Source organism: Lycorma delicatula, chromosome 4, assembly GCF_047948215.1.
Source record: "Lycorma delicatula isolate Av1 chromosome 4, ASM4794821v1, whole genome shotgun sequence".
NCBI classification, from domain to species: Eukaryota; Metazoa; Arthropoda; class Insecta; order Hemiptera; family Fulgoridae; genus Lycorma; species Lycorma delicatula.
Window position 1 is genome coordinate 68,916,189 of NC_134458.1, and position 12,126 is coordinate 68,928,314.

General features: G+C 28.4%; 1 protein-coding gene across 3 annotated transcripts in view; it reads left to right on the forward strand.

Moving 5' to 3' along the window:
* The window catches only part of conv (insulin like growth factor binding protein acid labile subunit convoluted), a 75,924-nt gene that overhangs the window by 43,446 nt on the left and 20,352 nt on the right, over positions 1–12,126 (forward strand). For all 3 annotated transcript variants that reach the window (XM_075363257.1, XM_075363258.1, XM_075363259.1), the window contains 5 exons: positions 48–217; positions 3,643–3,998; positions 5,208–5,454; positions 7,722–7,976; positions 10,648–11,007. In XM_075363257.1, coding sequence (XP_075219372.1) covers positions 48–217; positions 3,643–3,998; positions 5,208–5,454; positions 7,722–7,976; positions 10,648–11,007 — 1,388 coding nt within the window. The remainder of the gene's footprint in view (positions 1–47; positions 218–3,642; positions 3,999–5,207; positions 5,455–7,721; positions 7,977–10,647; positions 11,008–12,126) is intronic.

A 12,126-nucleotide genomic window follows, 5' to 3' on the forward strand; every position in this document is an offset into this window, starting at 1 on the left:
ACAGAGTAATTAATTTACAAGTATTTTTATAACTTAATATTGTACAGGTCGTCTATATGGTGAATTGTTGTACCCACTGACAGTCAGAATTCTTAGAATAGAAGATACTCCACTTGAAGTGATAGAACCACAAGTGTTTTTGGGCATCAACAAAACTTTACAGCATCTACACATAATAAATAGCAGACTATCTGAATTTCCAACCATACCGTTCCAGGTAGGTTATTACCAATTCACCACATAAATTTAAAAAAAAATAAAAAATAGAACAAAGGTTTTTTTTTCGTAAGAATGTAGTCGACATGAATTCATTATGTTTTTCATGAGAAAAAAGTGACAGTAGACAATATGTTAATTTCACAGAAAATACTCATAAATTTTCTAATGGTATATATGTAAGGTCTCAGTCTCATATCACAGAATTCCTAGCAAAATCTGTGTTATTAATAAAATCCATAAAAAGCAAGATTTTAAAAGACCTTAAATAATGTACATTGCAACAAGTCTCATTAAAAAAAGAGAAAAAAATAATAAAGAATTTGTAAAACCATCAGTTTTTCTCTCTATTAGTATGTAACTTTGTCAATTTATAAGGTTAAGAGAGAAATGCAGATCTCATATTCAATAATGTATCTTGGGAAGGGGTTAAATAAAATAAATCATACATTTTTTTCACAGACATTAATATAAAAATATATTATAATTTAATAACTCTTATGAAACTGAAACATATTTACACAGTTGACTTCGTTGCTCAAATCTCATCTTTGAAAATCACTACTATGCATTGGTCATTGAAAATAGAAATGTTATCTTTTTTGGCCCAATGAAAATGTAATAGTTGTAATGTTTAGCTGACTAGAATAGACAAAATGCCAAATGATTTAGTAAGGATTTTTTTAAAAACATTTATTACAATAACATGACAAACTTGACTTAGTAATCACTATAACACACAAATCCAAGATTGTTGCTAAGGCAGCTACAAAAATAGAGGGCCTTTGAGGACAGCTAAGAACAAGAAGATGAGACTGTGTGTACATTGGTACAGCAAAACTGGCATAAAACTATTTTTGAATGTATTAAATAGAGGAAAAAGGCTTGACAAGAAGATGCTGGAAGCAAGTTAGATAAACACTTGAAAAAAGCAAAAATGCATGTATACCAATAAGTATTTTTACAACACACAACCACTAACTTACAATGCAGTTGTATTTAATTAAATTATTAAAGTCATTTAAATATACAGAAAAATTAAATGCGTTCTCTGTGTTGTTTGACTAAAACTGAGATCAATTACATTGTTTATAGGAAAACAAGAAAGCAACACAGTTGTGATATAAATGAAATGGTTATTATGTAGATAAAACTATGTAATACATATATAAATACATTACTGTTGATAAAAGTGACCACCCCTTCAAATTTTTGTATCTCTAAATAATAAGAAGTCCCATACATATATATATCTTAATTTATGTCTAATAGATCAACCCTAAGTACAGAATAATTGAAATAGGATGACTTACCTTATTTCATTACACAAACAGAAGCACTTTCACGAATTTGATTCACAGCATCAGCTGCATACATATATATATAATATGTATGCAGCTGATGCTGCATACATGATGAAATATATATGTATATTAAAAAAAAAACATTATATAAATTTGTTATGTAAGTTTTTAAATTATGACAAATTAATTTTAATTTAACGATTTTTAATAAAATTTAATTGCTTTAAAAATATTTTTAACATAAAATTATAAGTGAATAAGTGGTATGTTATCATTGATTGCAAGTATATTATGTTTTTGTAATATATATATAAATGTATGTGGCTGATGATGCAAATCAAGTTCATGAAAGCACTTCTGTTTGTGTAATGAAATAAGGTAAGTTATCCTATTTCGTTTATTCTGTACTTAGGGTTGATCTACTAAACATAAATTAATTTATATTGGTACAGAGGAGTATGGTTATTAAAAGAATTGCTTTTAAAAAAATAAATATATACATATAAAACCATTTCTAAAACAATTTTAGAAAATGTATGAAATATGGATTTATGTGGATAATTATATTGGCATCTCAGGAATGATTAAACATGCAATCTTGTACAAAGTGATGTCTAGTGTATTAGAAGGGTAATCTCATTACATTTTTGAGAATAAAACATAATGGAAGGGTAAAGAGAAATATTGATGGGATGTTTTTTCTTGATGGGAGTTATAATGTGAAAATTTTATTATAGTTTTTTTCAACTTATAAAAAAAAATATCATCAAAAGTAGGAAATAATAATGATGACTTTTTTAATTTTCAGAAAAAATTTTTAAATTAAAAGTTTTTGTTTAAAAAATTTTCTAAATTTTTTCTGATTTGACGAATGTTTTTCTGATTTTATCCTAATCATTTTATTATTCTATAAAACATGCATAATTGAGTTAAAAGAATTTTTAAATCGTATCTGAAAACTCTTCCATTAAAAGTCAGAAAACATTTCTAGATTCTAAAAAATTTTCTAACTTTTTTTAAATGTCAACCTATTAACTTAAAATTTTTATCATTTTTTCTAAATGAAATATTATAAGAATGGAAATATTTTATATGTAAATAATTAGGTTAGAAAAGTAAATTTACTACAAATGTTTCAAATATTTTAAATTTGATATTTTTAACTACATTATACAACACCTTAGTTAAGTATAACTTAAAAACTTGAGAAACAATTTAATTTTTGCTAAATTTAATTACATTATACTTTTTTTTAACCAACCCAAAATATCTTTTATTATTTTTTTAAATAAAAAATAATAGTATGTAAATTAAAAGTTAGGTTGTAAAGGAAAAATCATTTTAAATTTATCTTCGGGTAAAATATTAAATTTTACATTTTATGCAAATTCTGAGAAAGTTCAGTAGTTAGGATGCCAGGTTTGTTAACAATTCTAATACTTTCAAGTTAAATTTTTCCCTTCATAATTTTAAACACAATTATTTTGTCTAATGGAATAAAATAACAGTTTCTTGTGACTAAAATATGTATAATTATGTTGTGTAGCATCATTTTGTTTTTAAGGTGCTGCTTAACAACAGAAGTTCTCTAACTACTTTTAATTTTTTAGAAAAAATTATTTATTATTTATGTCAGCATTAGGGGAAATTTAATATAATTTAATATATGTGTTAATGTTGATTATATTTAATATTTGTGCATTTAAAGTAGATGTATCTTCAGACATGAGGTATTCAGCCTCATGTCTACAACCTCGAGAAAAAGGCTGAATGCATTCATCCGTAAGAAAGGCTACAACTAGCTTGAAATTCTATGATGCCAAACCTTCATATTCTCAAAATGACAGCCTCCTCAGAGACTGTAAATAGGAATTTCCTTCCCTAAAAGTTTTAAAGTGTTTAATGCCTGTGTCTCACACTGAAAAAAGAATTATACTTAGTTCTTTAGTATATAGTTAGTTTGTGACTTTTGATATAATTTGTTTTTCATGATTTTTCTTGATCTCGTAAAGAAAAAAATGTTTTTTATAAATAAAAATGATCAATTTTTTTAACAAAAAACCATTGTTACATACCATATCATTGCATGGATCGGTGGATTCATCATCATTATTTGTTTTAGGATTTGGGCAACATAACCATACTAGAGCTAGATGGTCATAATTTAGTCGGAATTCCTAATAATGCATTTGGTGTTGGTTTGTTATCAAATCACCTTGAAATTCTACGAATTACAAATGGAAAATTAAGTGAAGTACCTCAGTCAGCACTTGCATCATGCAGAAAGTTAAAAAAACTTGATCTTCGTGCTAATGAGATAAAAGCATTACAACGCAATCAGTTCAAAGGTTTAAGAGATCTAGAGTTTCTGGATCTCTCTTACAATAATATAAGTAAACTGGATGCATCACATTTTTCAGATCTAAATAAGCTCAGTTGGTGCAATCTGTCACATAATGCTTTAAAAGATCTTGCCAGGTAATTAAAAAATTAATAAATTTCATTTTTATTTACTTTTAATGATTTGGATATTTTTTTAGGTAATTAATTCAACACATAATAAACAATGAAGAGATAATTATTATTTTGTACAGTATTCCATTCTGACATAAATTAATTTTTTAAGGCTACTACTGCTAAGTTTATTAGGACAAAAATATAAATAGAAACTTAACCCAGCGTGGTTTAAATTCAGAACCATAGAATTCTGTTTATTAATTGTGGCTTCACAAAAAGTATTTATACTTATTTCATATTTTTTTTATTATTGATATTATACTTCGTGAGACATTTAAACTGAAATAAAACCATTAGGATGCAAAGGATACAGTTTATCATCTTTCTTGGATCCTGTTTTGCTATTATTTAGATATTAGTTTTCAGTTGAATTATGAAAACTTAATTTTTAAATTTACACATTAACAGTTTATTTTTATTGGTTATATTAAGAATTTTAAAAATGTAGCTATAAAGTATTATAATTAATTAAATAATTTAAAGATTGTTTATATGATGAAAAAGCTTTTATATGATGATAAATGAGAAAGCTTTTTCATGTTTATAACTTAACTTGCATTTCACTTTTATAAATGTGTTCCATTTGTATTTATATCTTATGTTAAATAAATTTATAAATTACATGATAATATTAAAATATTACATTACTTAGTTATTTTCCATTTAAAAAACCTCTTAGATATCCAGTAACTTCTTTTCTGGAAGGCACAATCTGAGTGATGTAAATTGTGAAAATTAAAATACTATCTTTTTGTTAAGGGAATTTCTCTTATGATCTTCAGTCATTTAGAACTCTTGCTTATCTGGTCTATCTTTTGGACTGGAAGTACAAACCCCTTATATTTGTGCTAATGCTTATCCTGAGGATGTTTAAATTGCACCACTGTCTCACTTTTGTTTCATATTGAACAAAACTGTAAACAACAAAAATAATAGAAATGAATTGCAGTTAATATGGAAAAAACTATCAGATCAGTCTTATGAACTGGACCAAACGTACATTCTTTTAATATTCTGATTAATTTAAATGTTAGTTGATTTATCAAGTCATACATCTTTTTTCACTCATTTTTATATGCATAGATCTCTAAATTGAATTGTTTTTTACTTTTCAACACATTTTCAAAAATGAAGTACTACTGTATATTTATATTAACATAATATTTTCAGAGGAGTGTTCGCCAGAAATACAGTCCTGAAGTCATTAAATGTTGCATATAATGATATAACAAAAATTGATTCAAACAGCTTTAAAGGAATGAGGTTCATAAGAAGATTATATCTTAGTGATAACAAGATCTCAAATGTTGGTCGTGGTACATTTGACAGTGTTTCAAGAATAGGAACAATTGACCTAGCTCGGAACAAAATTAAAAAAATTGATTATCAGATGTTTCATAAGCTTCAGTACGTGGAGGTGAGATATGCATTTATTTACTACTTAGTTAGCCAGCTGTACAAACTATGATCGGTTCTTTTTCTTACCTTTAGTCGTCTTTATTTCTGACTACTATATCACTTTCATCTATTTCCAAAGACTGCAAATCCTCTTTCACATCATCCATTCATTTAAGCTTCAGTCTTCAAATCAGCTTCGTCCCTACAGGCTCTCTTTTACACACTTTCCTCTTCATCTGATTAACTTCTATGTCCACCAATCTAGAGAAAGAATATCATTTTGGTTTTGTTGCACCTCATGATTGTAGAAGTTAATGTATCTTTATACTGTAGACATTATCTATAACTTGTGTCTTGTCAAGGAAAAGATGTATACAGTTTTCATATGGTTTCTGAACAAAACATATCTACTTAAGAACTTCTTAAAACTTTGTCTGTCTAGTCTAAGAAAAGGTATAGTAAAATCTTTACCGATTTATTCGATGAGAAACCTGTAAAGCATGCATTGGGAGTTCCAAAAATGGCTTTAGGATTTTAAATCACTATAACTGAAAAATGTTTTCTTTGTTTCTGGTAAACTTATGGATATACCAAGTTGAGTAATGTACAAATCTAACCGTGGCCTCGCTTTCACAAGAACAACATATTGAAATCATAAAAACTTATAATGAAAATGGTAAGCCCGTAAAAGAAAAGTAATTTATTAATCAGAAAATTCTTTTCTTTTTCAGAGCTTTCGATAGTCCTGAACAAGCAGTTTGTATTTGGTAAAAAAATTTTAAAACACTGAGTCTGTTCACCACAAACCAAAACAAAATGAAAGGTTAAAATGCATAGATTGGTATTCCCAAATTAAGAAAAAATAAAAATGGTTTGAAAGTATTGCCTGATAGACCATCTGCAAAGAATCAGATCAAGTAAAGCAATATTAATGCAATTTATTGAAAATATCTATGCTTTTTAATTTAATATTTAGTATAATTACTGATAGTAAAAAAAATGCATGATAATTACCACCTGACCATATTTAGCATATACTTTGCTTTAATATAAATAAATGAGTATAATTTACTAAGAAGTTACTCTGACAACATTATTATTAATTATTCTTTTTTCACAATGTAATTACATATTATATATATATATATTATTCATATATATATATATATATATATATTCATATATATATATATATATATATATATATATATATATATATTATTATATTATATATATTATTTTTCTAAAATTGATCCTTTCAAAGAATATATAAATTTATGAGAAATATATTTATAAATTGCAAACAATGTCAAAAACCTAATTTTCTATAAGATTAATAAATTGTCTTAGGAATATTCAACTTGGACTGTTACAGACTAACAGTTAAGATATAATTAGACTAACAACTTTTAAAGTAGTATAATCTCAACAAAAAGTCTATTTTTTAAAAAAACATCTTTAAATTACCAAAACCTGTACTTTAATTAGAATTTAGTATTAGAAAAATAATTAACTCTTGTTAAATGTTCATAGTTAAATTAAGCTGATTAGATTTAGATTTAGGCAAGGTATAACGGTTTATACCTAACTGCACTTCATCTTAAGTTTCTGTAGAGTTGTACTGTACTAAATGCCAACAACATATTCATCCAGAGTATGTTGAAGTGGTTGAAATAGTTGTTATGGTGACTGCACCCATTGTTTTTTTAATCTAATTTATGAGAACTAGTCGATTAAATATAGCATTGACCCCCTAACATTAGTCCTTCTCTCATCCTTCTGTAATCCAGGATTCTACTCTCTGAAACATTCCAACTGTTATAATAAATGGAGTTAATAATGTTAGAATACCAGTAAACTGCATCCCAATTTTTTTCTAAAATTTAATTTTTAGGTAGTATTGACTCAGTGTATACTAAAATACACTGCACTATCTATGTACAACACTGGCTACAAAACCCATTGTTCAGACACTCAGTGAAAAATAAACTCCAGCTTACATTGTTTAACTGCAGTAAACTAAAAGATCCTAGCTTATTCTGTGCTCCTTCTTCTACACTTTCAATTGATCTGAAAACATCTTGTCATATGGGATTGCAGGTTACTGTCTTACCCAGAACAAATTGTATTATTATGTATAATTCTATAAATGATAATGTAATTAATTGTATGTATGTAAATTGTAACTGCTTCTGAAACAGTTACAATTTATAGATCTAAACTTAAATTCAAAAATCCTTAAGTAAATTGAAGTAAAGGTGAGAACACACATTTTATGTTAAACAGGTAATCGATGTATCAGATAATGAAGTAACAGAAATACAAAAGTTAGCATTCAAAGACTTGTACTTGGTACACATAAATATTTCACACAATCATATTTCAAAAATAGAAAAAGGTGCTTTTGAAAATTGTGCTAACATCACTGTACTTGATCTCTCTCACAATTCATTGAACACAATAAGTGATAAATCTTTTGATGATATAACATACGCAACTGAAATGCAGTTATCTTACAACTTCTTAACAGATCTTTCCCAGGTAATAAATTTATATTTATTAGTAATATTTTATTAAACGTTAAGCTATGTATTTAATAAGTTTAAGAAGAGAATTTATTTTTTTTAACCTATGGGATTAGATAGTTTTCTTTCATTGAAAATTTTCTTATAAAAAAAAGATGTCATAATCAGAACAATGAAAACATTTATGACTGAAGTGTATCTTACAATGTATGAGAGAATGTAAACAAACTGAATCTTTTTCATAACAAAAAAAAAACGTACTGGAAAGATATTTCAGTTTTACAATCTCAAAAAACTGAATAAAAAAAGTAGTATCATGAACAATAAAATACTTTTCTATGTTAAAACTGTTTATTTTTTCATCTAATCAGTAGAAATGAAATAAAATTATTTATAGACATGTTTTAAAACGAAACAAAAGGTGTGTTTTTGTAATAGCCATTTTACCACAGATAATTGCTATTTCAGTTATGATTCTATCAATGCCTATTTTAAAACAAGTAAGACTTACTCATAATCGAGTTATTTTATAACAATGAAATAACTATTAAATTTATAATTTTTAAATAACTATTATTGCATATTGTTAAATTATTATTGTGATGCTTATTGTTAAATTAATTTGTGAAAGGCTGTTCATGCTGATTTTCATACAAATCATAATTTCATGGATTGAGATTGTTTTTGTTGTGTTGTTCTCTAAACAGCAACAAGTAGCAGTTAGTTGTCATTCATTGAGTGGTAATCAGTACTTAATTTCAATTATCTATGGAAACTGATTTATCAAGCATGTCTTTCAAACAAAGTTGCCTCTCAAAAAATCTGAGAGTCTTCTTATAGCCATTTCATTAAAATATACCTAAATGAAAGCTCTGTTTACGTGCAGCAAGATATCATAATGTTTTTGTACAGATTATGTGTGAAAATGAGAACATTTAAAAAATCTTTCTCTTGTTTGCTCAGGAAAAAAACATGCAAGATCATACTGCTGAATGATGAAATCATCCCAATCTATTTTTTTAACTTGTTACCATTTTCATTGTGAAAATGAACAAGTTTTAAGTAATTACGAGAAGGAAAATTCATATTATCATGAACTGGCTAACTTCTATGCATACATGCCTATTGAGTTTTCCTTCATTCTGAAAAATATGGTGAACCAGGAACACAGCTGACTCACTAGATCAAAATTTACAAAGCCAGTAAATCACTATAGAGTGAACTACGAAATTGATCTTTTTTCACCAAAGGATGGGAAACCTTTTATAGGCACTGTGTTGTGGTCTTAAACCCGGGTAGTGTGGGATTCTCCCTTGCAGACCTTCTGACTAAAACCCCTCCCTCTCTATAACATGGGATGCCATGCCCCCCTTACATTATTATTACAGCATCCCATGTATCTTGTGTTACTTCACACCCTCATTCTTGGCCCCACACTTGCTTTTTTTTAATCCACAGAAGACTCAGGGGGAATTATTCATGCCTGCACTTCTGCCATCTTGATATGAATAATTTTCATCAACATGTGGACACTGTGTGCCACATCCTTTCAGTCTCCAGCATAGTCTCCATGATATTATCTGGGGAAAGTTGCACTGATTTCCATCTGCCACACCTTCCTACGCTGCAGGAACTGATCGTACATGAACCCCGTGTATTCTGCAGTGTCCTCTTCCCTGCAATAATCACATTCCACAGAGGGTCTCAACGTCCATGCGTCCAGACAGTTTAAAGTTCACTGGTAAGGAACTTAGACAACTTTTACCCCAATTCCCCATGCTTGCAGTCCAGGATCAGCCTGTGAGTCCATCATTTTGCCTTTGTTGACTGATACCTCTCCTACCACCTGTGAACAAGCAATGCCTCCATATCTGCCTTACTCACTCCCCTGTATATCTCCTCCCTCTTCCAAATGAGGAGATCCAGGAACAAAAGTCAAGCCACTTTGCCAGCAACATCACATGAGATGATCAGGGACCCATACTTAAGGGAGACAGCTCTTTGTGCACCCGACTAAGAATTGCAAAGTCTCTTCCCCTTTTCAGCACAACGGACAAGACTGGTGCTCTGTACAAGATTTGCAAGAACACCACCTGGGACAAGACCCACTACTTCAATATGTAGGGTGTGCCAATGTTGGTCATTATTAGATAGAAGGTAGCATATTCTAAAAATTAGAAGATATTAACAGCACTACATTTGGTACTCTTCTTCCTTTACTCCATCTTGATCTTCAGAATAATCAGTTAAGGTCTATAAGCCTTGAGCGATATTTCACTTGTGTGTCTCTGAAATGTGGCGTTCTTATCTATCCACAACCCAACATATACTAAATTGGTCTGAGCAGCTGTAAGATATATGCACATGAGTGCTTTTCTTTTCAAAAAGTCCACATAATATTTATCACTATCTGACTAGATTATGGCTACCTGCCATAAATAATGCTGTGGGACTTAATTTGTCAAACTTGTGCCATATAATTTTCACACTTTCTCATTAATTAATTACTTTCATAATAGACTTCATCTACTTTTATAAAAATCTCATCATAATAAACCTTAGTTGATAAAAACATAAAATTGTTACAAGGAAAAGAAAAAAGAGTTGAATTAGAACTTTGGAGATTATTCCTTTTCTCTTTACATAAAATTAACTTCATAATTATAAATTAAATTTTTATTTTTCAGGTGCCTTTGGCTAACATGACTGGATTAAAGATACTGAATGTAACAAATAATAAACTAGTGAGAATTCCTCGTAACACATTTCCGAAGCTCTATGAACTTCATACTATTGATGTGAGCCACAATGAAATAACAGAAATAGCAAATGCAGTGTTCCAAAATCTATTTGGTTTACGTTATATAGATTTAAGTTATAATAAATTAGAAGATATTAACAGTGCTACATTCGGTACTCTTCCTACTTTACTCCATCTTGATCTTCAGAATAATCAGTTAAGGTCTATAAGTCAACCAGCTCTTACAAGACTAACTTCCCTTAGAACACTGTCAGTTCGCAACAACAGCCTTTCAAAGATATTCCAGGTAACCACATATAATTGAATATGTTTTAGAAAATGCAATACATACAAATAATAGTATTTTCACCAATTATTATTTAAACGGTTGGCGAATCTCACTATGAAAAGGTTTCACAAGGAAGGGTTCATAGCAAACCCTGTAATTTGTATAGACACAATAAAAATATCCAATGAAGTGAGATTTTTGGACTCAGTGATTGGGTTAAGTTAACCTATGAACCGATCTCTCCTTCATGGTAGTAGTGTGTTGTATGTGTTCTATTACTGACCCTTCATCCTGCTATGCACTCCCACAGGACTTATTCTAATCTATACGGGCAATAGACATTCTGCAGCATCTTCTATCATTGGTAGTAATGCATATAAATATTTCAGAAAGTGTCTGCTATGAAAATCCATTACAGTATGTTCCATGATTTTATAAACATACTTTTGTAAACCATATGGTTCACTTAGTTTCACAGATCAATTATGACTTCAGCTCAACAAAAAAAAAAACGACAATGCTAGTAAATTATGGAACAATTAGCCTGAAAAAGTAAACATCTATATAAGATTGCATACAATCTGAAATAATGATAAAGTTCATTCACAATGGATAGTTGACAGAGTTAACAAGTTTGTACGTCAATTAGGTTGGTTAAGTAACTTCTACCAAGACAGTATATGTTCACCACTACAATGCATGGAATGGGAATGTTTGTTTTTCATTGATCATTTATTACATTACTTTTATATCATAGTAATCATCATGAAAGAAAAAAGTTATCTTTGAAAAATTATATTTTAAAAACCACTTAACAGAAAAAATTGAGTTCTATACATATTAAGTAATTTTCTGCATTATTCTTGAGAGTTAGTTTATTTATATAAAAGTTATATTTTAATGTAAATTATAGATAAAAAATCCCTAGTCCCTTTTCTATGGTAGTACTATTTTCAATATCCCAAAAACTCACTAATAAATTGTATAAAAAATTAGTATGAAAGTATATTAGGAACAGAGTTTTATCGGTTGCATTTAACAATTTTTTAGTGGTTTGTTTCAATGATGGCCATTTAGAAAATTATTGCTATTTCAGCTTTCAGTAAAGATAATAAAGTTTTTTGTACTGAACTATAA